Below are 23,036 nucleotides of genomic sequence, written 5' to 3'. Positions count from 1 at the left end.
AGTTTAGCTCCAACAACAAAAAACGGACTAATGAATTGATTTATCCTGCTTAACTTCATTAGGATTGCTTATTACTAACTGGTACTGCTACTGTAGTGCATTATGCGTAACTGTATTTTTTTATTCTGTGGAATGTAGTCTCATGTTTCTCTTTTAATTTGATCTGTTCTGTAACTGCTGCATTTGCAGGCCTACGTTGTCTTCGTTACAACCCTGGGAGGTCAATGGTTAGAGCGCAACTTTGCCACATTTTTGTCACACGTGCTTGATCTGGTCTCCCATCCTCGTGCAACTCAGACCCACGTGGAGGCAGTTTACTCTCGAAGATGCGTGTCCTTTATTTTGAGAGCAACTGTGGGCAGCTTACTTGGGGAGAAAGCACAGATTGCAGCTGCAAAAGATATTTGTCAAGCTATTGGTAAACAAATGAAGGCCGTGGGTGAGAACCATTTTTCTTCTATTTGAGACCAGTTGAAAGTTGCTGTCAATACACTGGATCAGTCATTCTTCAGCTTGCTTTTACTGTAGGGTGCAATTTTGTTGTTATGCTAAAAGATAGTTGAGTTGCTTTCTGTTTGAACTGTGATGTCCAAAACCTGAGTTCCACTTGCTGAGGGATTCTGTGGCACCGGCTTGTTCTCCTGTGGAGGCTTTTGGCACTACATTCGCTTAGAATGGAAGTGGAGAAAAAGGTGTGCATTTGCAGTCTATCTTGGGACAGTTGTATCAAAAGCTGTGCAGAGTTCTTACTACCAGTCTTGAAGATCCTGTGGGTCAGGTTCTTGTAGGTCCTTGTGGATCCTCTACTGATAGCCATACTGTTAACTGAATTTCAAAGGTGACAGATACAGATGTAATCTGAAGACTGGAATTACACAAGATAAATGTAGCACTGTTACAAATATTTGTATGCAGAACATAGATATATCAAGGTTCTGTTTTCAGCTGCTGTGTGTAGGTACAGTACACAGAGCTGTGTATGTGTATACTTGCATTTGCTGTGTTACACTATTAATCCTACCTCTTAGTGCATTGCTGGCTATAGTACTTGATGAGCACCAGTTTTTTATGGGCTTTGGATGATTGTGTTTGGCATAGAACTGTGGAACTGTTTATCCTCAAAGTGCTTGTTTTGCAAGTTCGTGTTACGATCAAAGTTGTGGGTTTTAGTGCAGAGTTGATGTCAAAACTGAAGTGTACCTTTCTATCCTGTTCAGGTGTAATTGACATGGTGGTTAAGCAAGATACTTTTGTTTTCTTACCTGCAGAAGCAGTGGTGAATGATGCTAACAGTGAAAATAAATCTGGAGCTGCTGACGTAGCTGCAAGCCAGCATGTAATGGTGTGTGCCCTCCAGGAACTGGGTAGTCTGGTTCAGAGTCTGAATGCCACTGCATCTCCTCTTATTCAAGAGCCCTCTATTGGTATGGAAATAAACACATTTGAGCAATGAATATGTAATGTTATTAAATCCAGTTAAATTAATGCCCCCAGGAGGGGCTCTCAACCGCCCCTTCACCTTCCCCCTACCCCTCTCAACCTTACCCCAGGCCCAAGGATGAATGGTGGCTCTGCCAGGGGATTAGGAAGCAAAGTGGATTAGTCAAAGAAACGGAGGGTGAGGTTAGAGAGAGATGCATCTTGGAGCTTGCCAGCAGCAGAAGTGCCTTTATCTATGTTTTGATTATTATTCTTATATCTCTCAGCAAGCCTATAAGGGAAGTAGACATCACATCTCTGCACAACCTGTGCGAGTATTTCACTACCCTCATTGTGAACAGCTTCCAGTTCCTCTTTGCTTATCTGGGGTTATTGTCTCTCTTCAGTTGCACAAGTAGTAGAAGTCAGTCACTGACAGCTCCACCTTTGCTGGTAATAGCTCATGTGGAGCAACATAATGCTACTAACACTTCTCTCTTGCCTTAAAGAAAAAGGCAAAGTGACAAAGTTCAAGTACTGTAATTCTGACTTTCTTAACTTAGGTGTTTCCTGCGTAGAGTTGATTGAACTTACCTGTCTATGTGTATTTAAAAGCACATCATCATTTGTAATACTGTAAACTCTTTTTTCTGTAGGTCTGTTGGAGACAGTAACTTCAGTTCTTCTTCATCCCAGCATGGCTGCTCGACTTGCTGCTGCATGGTGCTTGCGATGTGTAGCTGTGGCACTGCCTTTTCAGCTGACTCCATTCTTAGATAGATGTGCAGAAAGACTCAACAATCTGAAGACCTCCCCTGAAGCTGTTAGTGGATACAGTTTTGCAATGGCTGCTCTGTTAGGTGGTGTGCATCAGTGTCCCTTAGGTATTCCTCATGCCAAAGGAAAGGTGAGATAATGAGTGTTTGTGCTGTACTAAACTTTAGATACAATAGCTTTGCAAAATGTGCCACATGGTAATGAATTAAAGCATAACTAAAATTGTACTTGTGCCTAGCAAGAAAGCAGTGGATGTGTTTGTAGCATTTCACTTGTGATATTTACCAGCATCTTTTCCTCTCTCTTTAAAATTTACATTCTTGTTTGGCATGTTCATGAACGATTAATTGCTGAAGAGGATATTCTGCCTGTATTGTCATACATAAGACAATGATAATCTATGTGAAGTGTAACCTGCACTGATTCTTTGTAAATGATTTGAGAACATCTTTATGTGTAGTCGTGTAAGGATGGATGTGTAGCTTTAGCTTGCAGAGTAATCTCTGGTCTCAAAGTCTGTTGTTTTTCATTATTGGTGCAGATGGTGGTGAGTATTGCTGAGGATCTGTTACGAACTGCCGCACAGAACAGCAGACTCTCCTTACAGCGGACTCAGGCTGGATGGCTTTTACTTGGAGCACTTATGACTTTAGGTTTGCAAAACCAGTTGACTTCTGTTTTGTTCTGTAATGCTTGTCGAACATTCCTGATTAACAAGGCCAGGAGCAGGGTTCTGCACTTTGGCCACAACAACCCCAAGCAGCGCTACAGGCTGGAGACTGAGTGGCTGGAAAGCAGCCAGGAGGAAAGGGACCTGGGGGTACTGGTAGATAGTAGGCTGAAGATGAGGCAACAGTGTGCCCAGGTGGCCAAGAGAGCCAATGGCATCCTGGCCTGCATCAGGAACAGTGTGGCCAGTAGGACGAGGGAGGTTATTCTGCCCCTGTACTCAGCACTGGTCAGGCCACACCTTGAGTACTGTGTCCAGTTCTGGGCTCCTCAATTCAAGAGAGATGTTGAGGTGCTGGAAGGTGTCCAGAGAAGGGCAACAAAGCTGATGAGAGGCCTGGAACACAAACCCTATGAGGAGAGGCTGAGAGAGCTGGGGGTGTGCAGCCTGGAGAAGAGGAGGCTCAGGGGGGACCTCATTGCTGTCTACAACTACCTGAAGGGACATTGTAACCAGGTGGGGGTTGGTCTGGCAACCTCTGGACAGGCAACGGTGATCATTAGAAACGTTTGCAGTTTGCAAGCTTTTTAGTTGTCTTTAAAAAAACCTAACCTTAATGTTCATATCTGCCATCACAGAAAGATAAGAAGTTATCTTCTGAGGTGTTATAAGTATTGAAGTTTGCAGCAATAGCATATTGGTTTTTTGTTTGTTTCTTTTCTGGAAAATATCATAATGTTCTGATGCATTCTGCAATACTTTGATCTCTCAGCAAAGACCATTTTGTGTCTCATCTTGCTTCTCTAAATTGCTTGGGGGTTTTGTCACTTTGTTGTCATGTTTTTTCCTAACACTGCAGGCCTGTTTTGGTTGTCCTTCTCCATTTTGTTTTCAGTTCACTTGCACTGCACCTTCTGGAGATTTTTCAGAAGTTTTCTTTATGCTTGGCAATTAAAGGAGTTATGTGATCAGTATCAGCAGATTTACCTATGCTATTTATTAGCCGCGCTTTCAACCTAGAAATGAGAAAGACTTCTGTTTTGTTCAAGTGGAGAGAGAAGGAAAAGAGTAATAGCTTAAAGTACAAAAGCCTTTGGCAGGTTTTCCTCACTTAGTGAAATACAAGTTTTTTTTATACTGTCACTTTTGGGTTTTTTGTGCAGGACCTTCTGTTGTTCGATACCATCTGCCGAAGATGTTACTGCTGTGGCGCAATGTGTTTCCGCGTTCTTTGAAGGAGCTGGAAGCAGAGAAAGCAAGAGGAGATTCTTTTACCTGGCAAGTAACCCTGGAAGGCCGTGCTGGAGCTCTGTGTGGTAAGAATTTCTGATCTCAAAGAGAGTTGTGCAGTAAATGGATATGTTATCCCACATACTATAGAAGGAAGCCTTGTAAATTCCCTGTGTTTGAGAGTAAGATGTGTTAGATTTTCATCATTGTGACCTGGTTTGGGCATTTAGTTTTAATAGTATGTCACACAAATTAAAACCAAATGTTGTTAACTGCTGCTTTTTTATTTTTGATACTTCTCTTAGGATCTGTATCTTGCTGATGTGTGATGGCTTGGGTGTTACCTGCCCCCGTACACTTAAGAAAAATCACACAGACTAGACTTAGCCAGTTGGAAGTTGAATGAAACTTGGTACTTACAGCTTAGCACAATATACAGGCAGATGTTTACAATATATACAGCTATACACAGGAACATACAAGTTAAAAAGTAATACAGAAAGACAACAGCCCTCCCAGAAACCTGAGTCCTCAGGAGGGGCTCCCAACCATCCTTTCACCTTCCTCCCACCCCTCTCTGCCTTACTCCAGACTTTGCCTTACGTTTAAGATAGTTGGGAGGGTTGGCCAGGGAGGTTAGGAAGCAGATGGATTAGTCAGGCAGGTTAGAAAGAGAAGTTCATGCAGCCCCAAGGGACAGAGAGTGACTCCCTTATCTATATTTACGTTCTTGTTCTTATACCTCTTATCAAGCCTGAGTGAAGCAGACATCACCACTGTTTCCTTTTCACAGCCTGCAATCTAATTCTTCTCACCAGAATTTCCCAGCTAGGCTCAAACTAGCACATCATGCTTTATATTTGTTGTTTTGTTTTTTTTTTCTGGTAAAATATTAACTATTTTCTTCCTAGCTATGAGAAGTTTTGTTGCTCATTGTCCTGAGCTCCTTACCGAGGATGTGATCAGGAAATTGATGACACCCATAGAGTGTGCTATGACGATGATGTCCCAGTAAGTAAGCAGTTTTTGCTCTTTTTTGACTTCTGCTGTTTTACAGACCTAAAATATTAGAATTAATTTGTTTTAGCTCATATTGTGACCTAGCACTGCACTAATGCTGCTTGTCCATCTTGACAAAACCTTTTACGAGCATTGTGTTTCTGGTCATTAGGTTATAAAAAGCATATTCTTGCATAGCTTATTTTGAAGAGCCTACCCTGGTAATTTCTGTTAATTGTGTGTTAGATTTCCAGTTCATTGAGCTTTTGAGATAAGATACTCATGTACTTGAGATAAGATACTAATTGCAGAACTCTCTCCTTATGGAATGTGCTAATGAAAAGATGTAAAATGTTTTACGGAATATAAGAAAAAATGAAGTGTTGGGTTGGGTTTTCTGGGCTGGTTTTTCCCCTCACTCTATCCTAGTTCATTTTCTTAGCTAGAGACATAACCTTTTGAAAAGAAATCTGAAAATGCTCTTTTCAGTATCTGCAATTATTCTGCTTGTCTCTTTCTCATTTGATTCTGCAGCATTCCATCAGTAACTAAAACCCATGGAACTCATCTCAAAGCAAGTGCAGCTATGGTCCGCTTAAGACTTTATGACATACTGGCTTTGTTGCCCCCAAAGACGTATGAAGGTATGTACAGTTTTAAACAGTTTTCATTAAAGTGAAAATTCTCCTTGCTCCATTTGAGATACTTTGGGTACTTGGCCTTTGAAGCACATAAAAAGTTCAAAATGGAATACTAGGACTCGCCCAAGAGTCTAGTACTGTATTCTTCCTCTTCTCTATGTCATCTTGACAGAATAACTACAGAGTGTGAACATTGAAAATTATGAGTAACACCTGAAATATAAAAGTTACAGCACTGTGCCCAGGTAGCCAAGAGAGCCAATGGCATCCTGGCCTGTATCAGGAACAGTGTGGCCAGTAGGATGAGGGAGGTTATTCTGCCCCTGTAGTCAGCACTGGTCAGGCCACACCTTGAGTACTGTGTCCAGTTCTGGGCCCCTCAATTCAAGAGAGATGCTGAGGTGCTGGAACATGTCCAGAGAAGGGTGTTGAAGCTGGTGACAGGCCTGGAAAACAAACCCTCTGAGGAGAGGCTGAGGGAGCTGGGATTGTTTATCCTGGAGAAGAGGAGGCTCAGGGGGGACCTCATTGCTGTCTACAACTACCTGAAGGGACATTGTAGCCAGGTGGGGTTGGTCTCTTCCCCCAGGCAACCAGCAAGAGAACAAGGGGACACAGTCTCAAGTTGTGCTGGGGGAAGTCTAGGCTGGATGTTAGGAGGAAGTTGTTGTCAGAGAGAGTGATTGGCATTGGAATGGGTTTCCCAGGGAGGTGGTGGAGTCATCATCCCTGGAGGTGTTGAAGAAAAGCCTGGATGAGGCACTTAGTGCCATGGTCTAGTTGACTGGCTAGGGCTGGGTGCTAGGTTGGCCTGGCTGATCTTGGAGGTCTCTTCCAACCTAGTTGATTCTGTGATTCTTAGTATATTCAAAGGTCAGATGTGAGAATGAAGAGTTAGTTTTGGTTTCTGGTATTTTGCCTTTTTTTTTAAGCGTGAGCAGATCTATTTGACAGATCTACACTACAAATTGCCAGGCAGTGTCACGTGATCTGACATGGGCTGACAGATTAGCAGTCTTTTGTTGTTGTTTTTGTTAATTCATAAAATTCCACTTCTAATTCATTCATGTAATCATGTAGATGAGCACTTTTTTTGTCATCCTTCAGGAGATGGTGTGTTCTGTTGTTTATAACATTCACAGACTCATAGATTACAGTAGGTTGGAAGGAACCCTGAAAGGGCATCTTGTCCAGCCCCACCAACTGATTTGGGAATTGGGAGCCCAGGGTTCTGTTTGAAGCCTTGCTCTCAACTCTAGCCATGGCAGGTTTACTTTTCTCTTTGTTTGTGACTTGTAAAATTGGGGTAATGGTACATACTTCAATGTGTAACTTGCGATTGCTACCTGAAGTGTTTTGTGTAAGAAGCAGCAATGATTCTTTTTAATATGTGTCCTTTTAGGATCATTTAATGCACTTCTTCGAGTGTTGGTAGCAGAATTTACTTTGACAGACAACACTGCTAACACAACCACGTCACTCCTAAGGTCTCTTTGTCATTACGATGACAGTGTTCTTCTCGGCTCGTGGCTGCAGGAGACAGATCATAAGTCGATTGAAGATCAGGTAGTAAAAAACTTTGAGGAATAATGAGTTATCTGCACTGCCTGTGTGTTACCTCTGTGTGTGTGTGAAGCTGTCTAGAACTGAAGCTTCATGCCTTGTTTTTGGTCATTTCAGAGGTTTGGTAGATGAAACCCTTCCATCTTGCCATTTTGCTTAATACTGCTTGCAGCTGAGATGCAGATTTTGTAACACTGATTGTATGGTTATGGATAGTGAGCTAACCTAACTTACTTAACAGAAGACAGCAATCTCCTCCTTGTTCTCTGATTAGGTTTTTGAACCATGAGAAATGTAAGTTCCACTTAGCATGTTTGCTATGGTTTGGGTGTTCCTCACTCCCCCACACTTTGGAAATCACCCAGACTAGACTCAGCTGGCTCTGAAAATTGAATGAAGCTTACATTTACAGCCAGCACAATATACAGGCAGATATTTACAGTAGATACAGTTATAGACAGAAATAGACAAGGGAAAAGGTAATACAGAAACACAACAGCCCTCCAGAAACCTGAGTCCCCAGGAGGGGCTCCCAACCACCCCTTCACCTTCCCCCTACCCCTCTCAACCTTACCCCAGTCCCAAGGAAGAATGGAGGTTCGGCCAGCGGGTTAGGAAGCAAAGTGGATTAATCAGAGAGGCGGCAGAGAGGCCTCACTGTTTTGTGAGGGGGGTGATGATTAAGAAGTATTTTCATGACAAGAATGTTGGTAATTTTAATAATGTTTTGAAATCTTTCTGTGTAAGGAATCATTGCAGCCAAAATATTTAATACAGTGTATTGCAATTAAATGCTCAGAGCAAGTGAAAAACCTTTTTTTCTGAACAATTTCACTTTGTAGTCAGTGATGCAGAAGCTACTATTAGTGCCAGAATTAATTTGCTTTTCTCCAATTTCCATTGCTTACTGACAGGAATGGTAGTTTGTGAATTGATCCAGCTGTTCACTGCTTTGTTCCTCTAGGATTTAGCTGGCTCTGTACTGCCAGTGTGTGTAAGCCCAGGGACACTGCAGTTGCATTCAGGCTTTTGTAAGCTGCTGTGTTCTAAGATACTGTATATGCATTTTGGTTATTTTCTGGCTCTTATGTACAAAAATATACTCAGAGGTGTCCATGTTATGTGCCTTTTTTCAGCTTCAGCCTAACAGTGCATCTGGAAGTGGAGCCTTGGAACATGATCCATCCTCTATTTATTTGCGCATCCCTGCTGGTGAAGCTGTGCCTGGTCCCCTTCCATTAGGAGTATCTGTCATTGATGCATCAGTGGCTCTCTTTGGTGTGGTTTTTCCTCATGTCTCTTACAAACATAGGTCAGTTTACATCAGTATTCTATTTCAGAATCTAATGTCTTATTCTCTGGATAATATTATGTTTAATTTTTTTTCCCCTTGAAATAAAAGCTTACTTTGATATCAAGTGTCTTTAAATTCAGACTTTGGTATTTGATGTTAATAGTGTATCAGAGCTCCAGAATATATCTACTCCTCTTAGAAATAAGGTGGTTTTCTGAGTTTTATTAGCTTTGAAGATTAAGGTTTAGAGGTGGAGATTGGATTCTTCTTCTGCTCTTGCCACATTTAACAGCAGTGATATCTCTGCCATTGGAATGGGCTGCCCAGGGAGGTGGTTGAGTCACTGTCCCTGGAGATGTTCAAGAAAAGCCTGGATAAGGCACTTAGTGCCATGGTTTAATTGACTGGATAGGGCTGGGGGATGGGTTAGACTGGCTGAGCTTGGAGGTCTCTTCCAACGTGGTTGATTCTATGATTCTGTGATTCTGCAACCAGAATTTCCTGCAAAAGTATCCCTAACAAATAATTTCAGGTCAGCTTTCAAAGCATAGCAGTGGTGTACATTGAATTTCATTTAGCTTCCATAGCTAAAACTATGTGGCTTGCAGTTGACAAGTAATTTTTTTGCATGAGGAAATTGAATTATTTTTATTTTACTTTGTGTTCCATGTTACCTTTGTGTCATTAGGAGTTGTCAGGACTGTTTTTGTCATTCAGTTTAGCTAGTTTGTCACCAAACACAGAGTGAAAGTAGCTTTTAGACATCTTTCAAAGTAAAATTCTTTCAGTGCAGTCCTCACAGAAGCAGTTTTCCCTCAGCAGTCAATTTTGGTTTTGAGTAAGCACAGGATAGACTTCATGCCAGCTCATCCCTGGAGGTGTTTAAGGCCAGGCTGGATGGAGCTCTGGCTAGCCTGCTCTAGGGTAGGGTGTTCCTGCCCATGGCAGGGGGTTGGAACTAAATGATCCTTGTGGTCTCTTCCAACCATGACTGATTCTGTGATTTTAATATAATTCAACTCCTGTTTATATACCTGGTTTTAGCTATGGGAAGATTTGTCTGGGGAGCTGCCAAATAGTTAAGAATGTAGACTATCCATTATACTTCTCTTCTTGGTGTCTTCTAAGGAGTAGTCCTCTCCCCAGTAATACTTTCTGACATTGTTAAGTGGGGAAAACTATTGGAAAAATAATAGGAATATGGAAGGTAACACTATTTTGAATGGTAGTAAAGAGGTACCTGCTCTTATCCTCATAAGACATCTGAAGATTCATGTCCTCTTGGTAATGTTTTATTCAAAAGGAAGAGCAGACATTTGTGGATGAGCTGACAGAACCACCCAAGGGACATTCAGAATAACTCAACCCTTTCTGCCTAAAATGCACAACTTCTGCAGCCCTTGAAGTGTAAATTTTGTGACTGAACTTAAAAGGACCTCTTTTTTTTTATGTGTGCCCCCTCCTTTTTTTTTAACCAGTTGTGTTTTAGTTTGTATTTTGAAGGAATCATTAGGTCTTTTGGCTTTGTTTCAGATTACAAATGTTGGATCACTTTGCTGAATGCGTCAAGCAGGCTAAAGGTGTTCGTCAGCAAGCTGTGCAGCTTAACATCTTTACAGCTGTTCTTAGTGCCTTGAAGGTAAAACTTGTAAACTTGGAATGGGTGTTCAGAGATTTGTATTTGATAGAAAAGGCTGTTAGAAAGATGTTACTAAAGTTATAACTGAACAGTCAAATGTTTAAAACCACCAAAACTGATTTTTTTCCCCAGTTATTAGTGTAATATTCTGTCTGCTGGTGTCAGTACAGGTTTGGCCAGGGGGTTAGGAAGCAAAGTGAGTTAGAAAAGAAACAGAGGGTGAGGTTAGAGATGCAGCTCAGCCAGTTCCCCAGCAGAAGAAGTGAGAGGCTCCCTTATCTATGTTTTGCTTTTTGTTTTTATACATCTCAGCCAGCCTATGAGAGAAGTAGACATCACCATTGTTTTCCTTTCACAGCCTGTAATGTAGTCCTTCTCACCAAAACCTTCTGTCTTGCTTCAAACTAGCACAATGAGTCTGTCAGACAATATCTGTCATTGTCATCTTTCTTCATCCTCAGAGGAATTAACTCCTGCACATGGAGAAACCTACTCTCACAGGACTGCCAGCTTGTAATTAAAAATTGGATTAGTTTCTCATCTGATTTTTGCCAGGCAAAAGAACTGGTTGCCTAGGTTAAGCTCATTGTGACTGAGGCTCCATGTCTTTGCTTGATGAGCCTAAAAAGCACCTCTCTTCCTTGCTTCTTTCTTAGAAATGCAAACAGTGTTGCTTCAAGTCAAAAAGTAGATTCCAAGACAGATGCCTGTAGTTCTCTATGTGATGCTGAGTGGCCAAGTAGTTGCCAAATTTGAGCTGAAACGAGTTAACACCTGTTTAATTATTATTCCCAGAGCACAGGACTTCTTGAAAGCTGTAGTGAAAGGTTGTTTGCTATTAGTGAAGTGTGGAAACCAAAGGAGCCACAGAAGCAGTATTCAGAGTCATTCTTCTGTAGAATGTTCCTATAGCAGGCTGTATAAGTGTTTGCAATGATGTGGTTATCAAGGAAAAATGTTTTCATCTACTTAAAATGCCTTTGATTGAAGTGATTCTTGCAGAAATGTAACCGAGCTGTGGTTTTCCTGTCTAGCAGAAAGAGATATTGCAGTTGGATTTTAAAGCTTCTCTCTCTTTCTGGAGTATCCTGTGTAAAGCTTGCTCAGGTTCAGTAATGCTGGGGTGCATGCATTGGATGAAAAAACTGGTGCAGCAATTCTGCATGTGAAATAGAGTGTTGGCAAACATAACATGGTATATACTGTTGGCTTCGAGGTATAAATGTTTTCAACCAGTGTCTTTTAAGATAAATGACCACAAATATAAACAGAAGTGCCTAAGTTTTAAATGAAGATCTCAAATACCTTGAAGCTGTTTGTAATCCCTTTCTGCCTTGCTTTGGAATTGATTTGCTTTGTTTCATGTAGGGTTTAGCTGAGAATAAAAGCACCTTAGGACCGGAAGAGGTCCGCAAATCTGCCCTGACGCTGGTAATGGGTGCCCTTGATAATCCCAACCCCATTTTGAGATGTGCAGCAGGCGAAGCTCTTGGCAGGATGGCTCAAGTGGTTGGAGAAGCCTCTTTCATTGCTAGAATGGCTCAATACAGTTTTGATAAGTAAGTTGGCTTTGATTCAGAATAGGAAATTAAAAAGAATTCAACATAGTTTTGGAAGATTCTTCTACTAAATACTGCGTTTGCTTATTCTCTCCATGCTTGATTGCTATGATTGTGTAGCTCTAACAAACCTTCAAATGAAGTCTTCTTTTGGATCTATTTCATGTGATTCTTTTAGGAATAAAAGCTAAGTCATTAAAAGTACTTGGAATCTGAAACAATACCAATTAATAATTTTTGCCAATTTACTTGAAGGTGACTAAGCTGCTTCAGATAGATAAATGCATCTTACACTATTATGTCTGTAATATTAATTGTGTGAGGGCAGTTCTGTTTCATCTAAACAGTCTCTTTACATAGTAATTTTAAAGGATGAAGTGCTTGGGGCTTTTTAGCCTAGAGAAGGCTGAGTGGGGAATCTTACAAATGCTTATAAACACTTAAAATAGTGGTTGTTAGGAGGGCACAGCCACTCTTTTTTTCAGTAGTGCCCAGTGACAGGACAAGAGATAATGGGCACAAACTTGAGCATAGGAATCTCTATCTAAACATGAGGAGGAACTTCCTTACTTTGAGGGTGGTATAATACTGGAACAGGCTGTCTAGAGAGGTAATGTAGTCTCCATCTCTCAAGTCATTCAAAACCTGCCTGGATGCAGTTCTGTGCAGCCTGCTGTAGGTGAACCTGCTCTGGCAGGGGGTTGGACTAGGTGATCTTCAGGAGGCCTTCTAACCTCTATCATTCTGTGATTTTGTACTTTAACTTACCTCCTGGCCCAGACCTTTTTTCCCATATTCTGTTGTTCATCTCAAATCTTTAACAAGATGTCTAGTTGATATAACAAGACAGCACATTTCCCAGATTTTGTCTTTAAATTTAAGACATCTGCAAATCAGAATACACCTGCCTCAGGGCTGTACCCTATGTTTTTTTGCTAGCCAAGTGCATACATACAGCTTTGTTCCAGCCTTTCTACCCTGGGTAATTAAATTTCCCCCATTATTTTATCTTGTAATGGAGTACATTATTTACTCTCTTCAGATTTCTATTACGAGGGCTATTTCCTGGGTTTCTTACCTGGTATTTAAAGTTGTTAATGACTGCCTGTCTGTTGGCATTGTGAAGTAAATTGTTGTAATACTGGAGATTTGCATTTACTTTGCTGCTGGCTAAGAGCATGCTTCCTTTTCATATGGACACCTAGGAAAATGTATTTTTTATTTGTTCTAATTAGGCTATCCTTTATTTCTGTCTTTTCCTCACCCCTTGAAAAGATTCCCATTACAGTTATGTAACATGCATTCAGAAGCGGAAGTGTTGTGGAAGACACTTAGAAGTCATTGCTTTATACAACAAGGTCCTTCAGAGTGCTATTAATTCTTTCTTTATTTAAAAGAAAAAGGGTAGCCTTATTGGAAAAGTCATAGAATTCAGCTGTAAAAGAAAACTGCTGTGTTAAGAAGTTGACTTTGCAGTGGAAGATGCAGCTGTAGATTTCTTTGTTATTTCTCAGTATATGCTGTCATTTTTCCCCTCTTGGTTCTTTTTCACTGCAGTGGTTTAGCAATGAATTTTATGGTTATTAAATTAGTCTGCATGAAACACAGGTAAACACTAGATGCTTCTCCTACATTCTTTCACTTCCAAAGTTCTTCTTAGAATCATAGAATCAACCAGGTTGGAAGAGACCTCCAAGATCATCCAGGCCAACCTAGCACCCAGCCCTAGCCAGTCAACCAGACCATGGCACTAAGTGCCTCATCCAGGCTTTTCTTCAACACCTCCAGGGATGGTGCCTCCACCACCTCCCTGGGCAGCCCATTCCAATGCCAATCACTCTCCCTGCCAACAACTTCCTCCTAACATCCAGCCTAGACTTCCCCCAGCACAACTTGAGACTGTGTCCCCATGTACTGGCCGCACTGTTCCTGACCCTGGCCAGGATGCCATTGGCTCTCTTGGCCACCTGGGCACATTGCTGTCTCATCTTCAGTCTACTATCCACCAGTACCCCCAGGTCCCTTTCTGCCTGGCTCCTCTACAGCCACTCTGTCTCCAGCCTGTAGCAGTGCTTGGGGTTGTTGTGGTCAAAGTGCAGAACCCTGCACTTGGCCTTGTTCAATCTCATCCCATTGGCCTCTGCCCACCCATTCAGCCTGGCCAGGTCCCTCTGCAGGGCTCTCCTACCTTCCAACAGCTCCACAGCTGCTCCTAGCTTGGTGTCATCTGCAAACTTACTGATGCTGGACTCAATCCCCTGGTCCAGATCATCAATAAAGATATTGAACAGGACTGGGCCCAGCACTCAGGTGTCAAGTTCTGACCAGACAGAAAGAGTAACTAAGGTTTTTTTTTGTTATTCCCCCTCCCCTCTGCCCTTCCACTTATCTTATGTGTAATCTGGTTTAATAGCAGTACAGATGAGTACATTGCTTTTGTTGTTAAGGCTTCTCAAGATCTTGTAAGGTGGCCTGCAAAATTCTGCTACTCATTTGCACCGTGATGGTACTTGAAGGATTCTTTGTAACAAGCTTAGTGAATTACATGATTTCTTTTTATTTAAACATTGATAGGTTGAAGTCTGCTCGAGATGTTGTATCAAGAACAGGCCATTCTTTGGCTCTGGGCTGTCTCCATCGGTATGTTGGTGGAATAGGTTCTGGGCAGCATCTGAAAACCAGCGTCAGTATTCTCTTGGCTTTGGCACAAGATGCAACCTCTCCTGAAGTCCAGGTAAAAAAAAAAAAACACAAATCACCACAAAACTACTTTAAAATATTCAGGATTAAAATGAAACATGAAATTGCCTGTTCAGATGTTCTTTAAGAGAGATTGTCATGTGTAGGACAAATCATGTGACTGTAGCGTGTGCCAGGGAGTGTGAAGAAAATGCATGCATAAACTCTTACAGTACACAATCTGAAATATGATGGCAGTTAAAATGTAACCTAACTATTTGGGAAGCAGTTGCAAGTGGTCTTGTTGATCCAGGCTGACAATTACCTGCTTGTCAGCTGAGCCAGAGTGACTGTGGATGTATTCCTAACTGACTATGATTGTCAAGCAAAATGTGTTAGTTGTACCCTAGCAGTCTAAAAGTTTTGGTGACTGGCTAATGATTAGCATGTGATCAATTACTGGAATCTCACGTGATAAGCAGTAGTTTCCTCTGCAAGTCATTTCTGTATTTATGATACTGTGAGCATGGCATGGCAGTACATCATTTATGGGGCTCACATTATGCCAACAAAAGTGTGTTGCAAACTAACATGCAACTGGGAAACAGAAGGAGACCCTAGTAAGAGCCAAATCCAAGACAAGGCAAAGGTAGAGAGGGCTTTCTATCCAGTATGGACTAAAGCTGTGGACTCTCCCAAGCTGACAACTTGACTGCTGGTAGACTAGAAAAGAGACTAAATATGCTGCTGAAAGAGCAACACTTGGGAGTTGCAGAGTACATATAAACACTGCACAGTTCAGGAGGTTTCCCAAATTGAAACTGCTTGAAAACTGGGAGAGTATGTTGTCTTTGTCCTCCCAGGAGATATTTGGAGGAATAGTGTGTTGATCTGTCTTTACTCTCCTTTAAGCATCATTGGCTGCTGCTGTAAAAGAAGAGAAGGTTAGATGGATGGGTATGTTTGTCTTCTACAGTAAGAAGTTGAGTATTAGAGAGAAAAGTATTTTTTGTTTCTGTTTTGTTTTTCTTTCCATCAATGAAATGCATCAAAGCACTAGAAGAAAATAAAGTAATTCATTCAGAGGGAAAAGACCCTTCAAAAAAAAACAAACATACCTCATCCACCTTTTTTTGAGTAAAATCAAGTGTTTTGTCTGTAATTATTGTTCTGCAAAGTTGGTGGTGTAGTTGCATGATAGAACAGATACTTTTTTTGTCATTCTTTTTGCAAGTTAGTGCAAGGAAATGATTAGCTGGAATAGTGACTGACTGTCACTTCAGCAGCAGCAGCAAGCTGTGTGCTAGCCCTGAGTAGGGGGGCTTATTACCCACAGGCTGAGAAGATGAAGCCTCCAGTAACTACAAAATCATCCTTCTGCCTTGATTTATGTTGTTAACTTGATAGGACATGTACTAGAGAATGTTCTTGTTTCTTAGGGCAGTCACAGAAGTCATAATAATGAATCTTACTCATTAGGAAAATCAGACCAGTTTTGTTTGCAGAGAATGCTTTTGAAAATAGTAGTCTATAAATACAATTTCAAGTATCTTTAAATGTCATTTATTAAAGGTAAGACAGGGTTCCTTTTACACATGTAACTTCTTTTGTGTATGAGTAAGAAATTTTGAGGAATAGAATTGTGTACCATTCATTTGAAAAACAGAATGGAAAGGGTTGCTGGTTTATTAAAAATAAAGAAGTATAAAGTGGAAGCTCAGGTGGAACCTGCACACCTGCCTTATTTTCTGCTGAGTGCATGACACCAGGCCACTGTGTAGAGCTAAATCCCTCACTAGATCAGTGTGGATACACAAATGCTGTATGGGAACATGAGTAATGGAGATTTTCAGGAATGCAAAGATGAGCTGCAGAGTGTTAAGACTGTAAGAAGTGGTTGCTGGTGCAAATGGCTTTTGGCTTGCATCAAAGGATAATGGAGCAATTTTAAAGGCAGTTCTTCCAGCATAATCCTAAGAGTACAGCTTGCTTGAGTTTAGCTTCTTTTAACTTAATCTTCTCATTGCAATTGCATCATGGATTTAATGGAAGAAAATTCTGAAGTGAAATAAAAAGTGCATGTGAACCTTGCAACTTGTCTTGAAATTGATTTCTACTGAATGTCAAAGGCATTCTTCACCAAGGACTTTGTCAGCTGCCTATTTCAGACTCTACATCCAGTTTTACAGCAGAAATGTTTCTTCCCCCTGTCTTAAGAATAGTTTTTTTCTTTTTTTTTTTTTGAGTGTGTGGGGTTTGTATTACTCAAAGTACTTAACCTTTTTTCTTTTTCTCAAATTCTTTGTTGTCTTCATCTCCATTATCTTCACAGTGGCCAACAGCCAAAAAGCATGCTAGAGGTATTTATAAATTCCCAGGTGATTGATTGGGATTGCCACCTTTGAAACACTTCTGGAGTCAGCTCAGTAACTTAACTAAGCATTTGTACAGGGTTAACCCTTCAGGGGGAGTGACCTTGAACCTGACCCTAGGTGGTCTTGACCCCTCCCTAGGTGTGGGTCTGAACACTACCAGGTGATGGTTAGCTCACTCCCCTTTCCTGTCTAAAGGTCCATAAAAGCAGGGGGACTTCCTCTTCCCTCTCTCTCTGCACTCCCTGCTTACCAGCATCACCATCCTGTCCCTAGTTCTCTTTGTCTTACCACATGGCCATCACCCACGAGGCAGACAAAGCATCACCATCAAAATCTGGCTGTATTTACACACTTTGTATTTGTTTTCCCTTCCCTTTACCTTTGTAACTTCCCTACCTCAGATGAATTTTCAATTTATTGTTAAACTTTTCTTCTTTTTAACTTCCAAATCAGAGTGAGATTACTTGTTTGGGTGTGCTTACCTTTTCCTCTCTCTCCATCTAATTCCTCTCTATTGGGAAAGAAGGGGGAAGAGGGAAGGGCACTCTATAAATTGTTATTGGTTCTATCAAATGTATTTGAGTCTCTGGGAATTTAAATTAGAACCAAACCAGCATTTGAAAGCAAGGATATACAGAGCTAGACTCAGTCTGCATACAAAACTGTTTGAATTTCCTAAATGTGTAAGTGGAAAATGCTCTTTTTTTTTTTTTATAGACCTGGTCTCTCCACTCCCTTGCCTTGATAGTAGATTCTAGTGGACCAATGTACCGTGGATATGTGGAGCCAACTCTTTCTCTAGTTCTTACTCTACTCTTAACTGTTCCACCGTCACATACAGAAGTACATCAATGCTTAGGCCGATGTCTTGGAGCTATAATAACTACTGTTGGCCCTGAGCTGCAAGGTTAGTGGGAATTTGAAAACAAGCAAGTTAACTTCTATAAAGTTAATAATCTGCAGTCTTCAAGAAAATAAATTTTTGGTTGTTGCAGTTTAGGGGAGGAGATGGGATGCTGGTAAATTCAGTTACAGTTGTGCAGCCAGCCTCATCTTTGATCTTACTTATTACTGCTTGAGGCTTTTTTGACTGGAGTTTGAATCATAGAATCAACCAGGTTGGAAGAGACCTCCAAGATCAACCAGTCCAACCTAGCACCCAGCCCTAGCCAGTCAACCAGACCATGGCACCAAGTGCCTCATCCAGGCTTTTCCTGAACACCTCCAGGGACGGTGACTCCACCACGTCCCTGGGCAGCCCATTTCAATGGCATGAACAAGATATAGTAGGTAAATGATGAAAAACACCCTTGCTGCATATTTTGCCATGTATATTTTTGTATTTAGGTGGGGCAGTTGGCAATTACCTCTGCTTTTTCAACACATGTTGGTTTTATTTTTGGTTGATGGCAAGAGCTTAAGTTTGAAATAATTGATAATACTGTGAACTGTAACTCATTTCCAGTCGTTCTTGATGTTGTTAGATCAGTGTGCCTTAGTGTAGAGAAGGAGATCTTGTCATGCCAAACATTGTAGCTGAAATTGTGTCTTGCATGGCAAAACCACAGATTTGTAACTTCCTCTAACTGGGCCTTTTGAAATGTTTATAGGATGGTCTTTGATGCAGTGCCAGAGCACCAGCCACTAGTGAAATTTTAACTCAAAATAACTGGATGTAAATCTGTAGTTAGGAAAAAATGTCTGGATGGTTCAGCTGAGCTTGTGTGTGTTAACCTTTTAATATGGGAAGTTCTTCCCAGAGAGAGTGATTTGCCATTGGAATGGGCTGCCCAGGGACGTGGTGGAATCACCATCCCTGGAGGTGTTCAGGAAAAGCCTGGATGAGGCACTTAGTGCCATGGTCTAGTTGACTGGCTAGGGCTGGGTGCTAGGTTGGACTGGATGATCTTGGAGGTCTCTTCCAATCTGGTTGATTCTATGACTTGTAAAAATAAAAATTGATGTGGAATGTTTTCTGCAAGTTACATCTTTCTGTATTTTGAGATTGTTTTTGTAAGCCTGGTGTAAGTTGGTTCTTAAAATACAGAACGCTGTAGACACTGTTCTTTGGAATGCTTGTCGGTTTAGAGCAGTGAAGCGCATCTAATGGAACCAGCTAAAGACACTTACATATACATATGCTAGCTAAAGTGTTAGGAAGAGTTTTGTTGCATAAAAGTGTTGCCCATATGTATAGAATCAAAGAGATTTGCAAGATAAAAATGCAGATAATTTCACCGGTTTCACGTCCTGGGAAGATACTCTCGAAGTACTGGTGACTGAAAATCAGTGTGATGGTTTGGGTGTTCCCTGCCCCCCCACACTTCAGAAAATCACCCAGACTAGACTCACCCAGCTCTGGAAATTGAATGAAGCTTATATTTACAGCTAGCATAATATACAAGCAGATATTTACAGTAGATACAGTTATATACAAGGGAAAAGGTAATACAGAAACACAACAGCCCTCCCAGAAACCTGAGTCCCCAGGAGGGGCTCTCAACCGCCCCTTCACCTTCCTCCTGCCCCTCTCAACCTTATCCCAATCCCAAGGAAGAATGGAGGTTCAGACAGAGGGTTAGGAAGCAAAGTGGATTAGTCCAAAATGGAGGATCAAGTTAGAGAGATGCAGCTCAGCCAGCAGCCCAAGCGAGAGTGGTGCCGAGTGTCTTATCTGTGTTATCTATGTTTTGACTTATATTTTTATACATCTCAGCAAGCCTGTGAGGGAAGTAGACATCACCATTATTTTCCTTTCCCAGCCTGTAATCTAGTCCTTCTCACCAAAACATTCTAGCCTGCTTCAAACTAGCACAATCAGTGATGCAAAACTTCATTTGGGCAAGACATTGTTTAACTGAGCTGAAAAAAAGAGAAATTGAAACGCTCTTACAGCACGTCTTTGGGGTTGCCCAAGTACTCATTTGCAGAAGGAATTAAAAAAGCATTGAATTGGTGAGCTTTGAAGCATTAAAAATTCCTGCTTCTCAACAGGTTAAAGTCTACATTTGTCATGCAAAAACGTTGTTGTGTTAAGAATGCTGTATTGCATCTTTAGGTAACGGAGCTACAATTTCAACGATCCGCTCTTCCTGTTTGGTGGGCTGTGCCATCACGCAAGACCACTCGGACTCGCTTGTTCAGGCAGCTGCCATCTCCTGCCTTCAGCAGCTTCATATGTTTGCACCAAGACATGTCAACCTGTCCAGTCTGGTCCCCAGTCTTTGTGTGAGTATAGATTAAATCCTCTTTGCTTCTTTTAAGTTTTATGCATGTGTGGCCTGGGTTATGAACATGCCCCCTCTCGCTGTTTGCAATTTACCAGACTAGCTCAGCTTCAAAGTAAGATGAAGCTATATTTACAGCTGTGATGGTTTGGGTGTTCCCTGCCCCCCCCCCACTTTAGAAATCACCCAGACTAGACTCAGCTGGCTCTGGAAATTGAATGAAGTTTGTTATTTACAGCTAGCATAAGATACAAGCAGATATTTACAGCAGATACAGTAATAGACAGAAATAGACGAGGTAAAAGGCAATACAGAAACACAACAGCCCTCCCAGAAACCTGAGTCCCCAGGAGGGGCTCCCAACTGCCCCTTCACCTTCCCCCTACCCCTCTCAACCTTACCCCAGTCCCAAGGAAGAATGGAGGTTCGGCCAGGGGGTTAGGAAGCAAAGTGGATTAGTCCAAAATGGAGGGTGAGGTCAGAGAGGTTTAGCAGTACTGTAGAGTGTAACAGGTTGGAAAATATAATTAGTCTAAGTCACACTGGCACAGTAGTTCTACTATTTAAACTCTTCTCTCTTTAATCAGGTAGCAGCTGTTGGCTCTGTATGTGTCAGCTGTATTTTTGTATTAGCCCAGTATAAAAAGTGCCTACTTCCTAAGTTTGAAGATCTCGTGAAGAGCTTAATACCCAGTGGCTGACACATGGACATAAAACTAATGGCATTCTGCTTTTCAGTCCTTAGCAGAAGTGCTTTATTGATGTGGGAGTGCAGCAGTTCCCTCACTTGTAATGCTTGTGATTTTTAGGTTCATTTGTGCAGCTCCCACTTGCTGCTTCGCCGGGCTGCAGTTGCGTGTTTACGGCAGCTTGCTCAGCGGGAAGCAGCCGAAGTGTGTGAATATGCCATGAGCTTAGCAAAAAATGCTGGAGACAAAGAAAACAGTGGCATCAGTAAGTATTTCTTCACGTGGCCTTTTTGTAACAGCTGAGTGCATACATGTGTGCATATGTGTGGTTTGCCTTTAGAGAGCAGGGAACAGCTCACCCTAAGAGCTCCTCTCAACAACATAAAAAAACCTGAAACTGTCCCTGCCAGCTCCATTAACTTCTGGCCACACCCTGCTTACCTCTTGAATTTCACTCATAATTTAATGTGTTGTAAAGTTCTGACTTGAGCTTCTCTGCCCCATTAAGACTGGCAGTTAAGTAGGGAATGTGATGCATATACAAAGAAAAATAGTTTACAGTTTTCCTGATATTAACTTAGTCATCTGCTATTTGATTGATCTATCTGGTTATGTTACATGCTGGTAGCAGGATGTCTGCAAAGCCTGTGGGGCTTTGCTGACTGGTTCAGTTCTTAGAGGTATCTTTTTATGCTGAATATAAGCTCAGCAGTATCGATCAGCACATTCTTCATACAAACACAGAACTGTGAGCTTACTTGTATTAAATCACAGCAGTGTCTCATCTGTGGGAAGATTCTTTAGAGTCCAGTACTGTTAGGGCTCTTTACAAATTTGTGGGGTATGTGCTTTGAAGAGAGAGAGCTTTGTTTAGTTCTTTAGGAATTGCTATTTGCCTTCAGAGAATAAATGAAATTAATTGCTGTGTTAAAACCTTTCTAGTTGTAGTTCAGAAGAAATTCAGTAACATCTCGGTGTATCATAGAATCAACTAGGTTGGAAGAGACCTCCAAGATCATCCAGTCCAACCTAGCACCCAGCCCTAGCCACTCAACCAGACCATGGCACCAAGTGCCTCATCCAGTCTTTTCTTGAACACCTCCAGGGACGGTGACTCCACCACCTCCCTGGGCAGCCCATTCCAATGCCAATCACTCTCTCTGTGAAGAACTTCCCAGATTATCATTACCTCAACTATGCACGCAAATAGCTGAGATACAATTGTAGTTGTTACTCAAGGGTACAATTGTAGTTGTTACTCAAGGGTACAATTGTAGTTGTTACCCAAAGGTACAATTGTAGCTGTTACTCAAAGGTACAATTGTAGTTGTTACCCAAAGGTACATTGTGGTTGTTACTCAAAGGTACAATTGTAGTTGTTACTCAAGGGTACAGTTGTAGTTGTTACCCAAAGGTACAATTGTGGTTGTTACTCAAAGGTACAATTGTAGTTGTTACTCAAAGATACAACTGTAGTTGTTACTCAGAATTTAAAACCTGAGTTACTGATTTTCACAAAATGGTTTTGCATGAATCACTTTGCAGATATGAGTCCTTTTGCACCAGGAGCTGCTTCTCGGCAAGGTGGCCATTCCCGACACCAGGGAGTTAATATAACAGAGACAGGCCTCGAAGGTGTCCTTTTCGGAATGCTGGATCGGGAGACTGATCGGAAGTTGTGCTCAGACATCCATGATACTCTAGGACACATGCTGTCATCTCTGGCAGTAGAAAACCTTTCCCACTGGTTAATGCTTTGTAAGGATGTCCTTGCAGCTTCCAGTGGTAAGTGTTCTGTAACGTTCGTGTGTTCTTTGTATTGACATCTTGCTGTGGTGTCTGTTGGGAGCTTGCCTGTTATTCTGGTTGAGACGTAGCTTATACTGTATATAGAATTTTGATTATAGTGCATTAAAGCTTCCTTAGAAAGAAGAAGTCATCAATGTTATGTTAAGTTTTAGGACACTGCCTGCCTTAAAGTAGAGTTTCAAGTGGAGAAGGAACATTACTGTGACATGTCAGTAGCTTAGTGAAAGCAGGCATGTTCTTTTAGCCCGAGCTAAGTTGAGGGTGTAAAAGGTGGTAGAGAAAGGAGTGTGCTGTACATCCTCTGCTTGCTATTTTGAGGTTTTGTGAGTTACTGATGTAATGATGGGTTGCCATGGTGATGAAACCTTTGCTTGTTTTTCAGCTTGGCAGACTTCTTTGTACAGATTTTGTCCTCGGCCCTTAGTCCTGTTTTACAGTTCGTGTGGTGATTTTATTTTTACTTGTT

At 41.5% G+C, this 23,036-nt stretch overlaps 1 protein-coding gene across 2 annotated transcripts in view; it reads left to right on the top strand.

Annotated features, from left to right (window-relative positions):
• Positions 1-23,036, top strand: part of HEATR5B (HEAT repeat containing 5B) — a 60,011-nt gene that overhangs the window by 10,163 nt on the left and 26,812 nt on the right. For both annotated transcript variants that reach the window (XM_064158719.1, XM_064158721.1), the window contains exons 8-23: positions 190-439; positions 1,269-1,424; positions 2,076-2,326; positions 2,738-2,849; positions 4,030-4,182; positions 5,008-5,107; positions 5,630-5,739; positions 7,139-7,302; positions 8,436-8,611; positions 10,127-10,232; positions 11,601-11,791; positions 14,366-14,525; positions 17,563-17,752; positions 19,904-20,073; positions 20,882-21,026; positions 22,307-22,546. In XM_064158719.1, the coding sequence (XP_064014789.1) occupies positions 190-439; positions 1,269-1,424; positions 2,076-2,326; positions 2,738-2,849; positions 4,030-4,182; positions 5,008-5,107; positions 5,630-5,739; positions 7,139-7,302; positions 8,436-8,611; positions 10,127-10,232; positions 11,601-11,791; positions 14,366-14,525; positions 17,563-17,752; positions 19,904-20,073; positions 20,882-21,026; positions 22,307-22,546 (2,674 nt within the window). The remainder of the gene's footprint in view (positions 1-189; positions 440-1,268; positions 1,425-2,075; positions 2,327-2,737; positions 2,850-4,029; positions 4,183-5,007; positions 5,108-5,629; positions 5,740-7,138; positions 7,303-8,435; positions 8,612-10,126; positions 10,233-11,600; positions 11,792-14,365; positions 14,526-17,562; positions 17,753-19,903; positions 20,074-20,881; positions 21,027-22,306; positions 22,547-23,036) is intronic.

The sequence above is a fragment of the Pogoniulus pusillus genome, chromosome 18, assembly GCF_015220805.1.
Source record: "Pogoniulus pusillus isolate bPogPus1 chromosome 18, bPogPus1.pri, whole genome shotgun sequence".
NCBI lineage: Eukaryota > Metazoa > Chordata > Aves > Piciformes > Lybiidae > Pogoniulus > Pogoniulus pusillus.
Note: the sequence above shows the minus strand (reverse complement) of the source record. Positions and strands in the feature narration are given on the sequence as shown.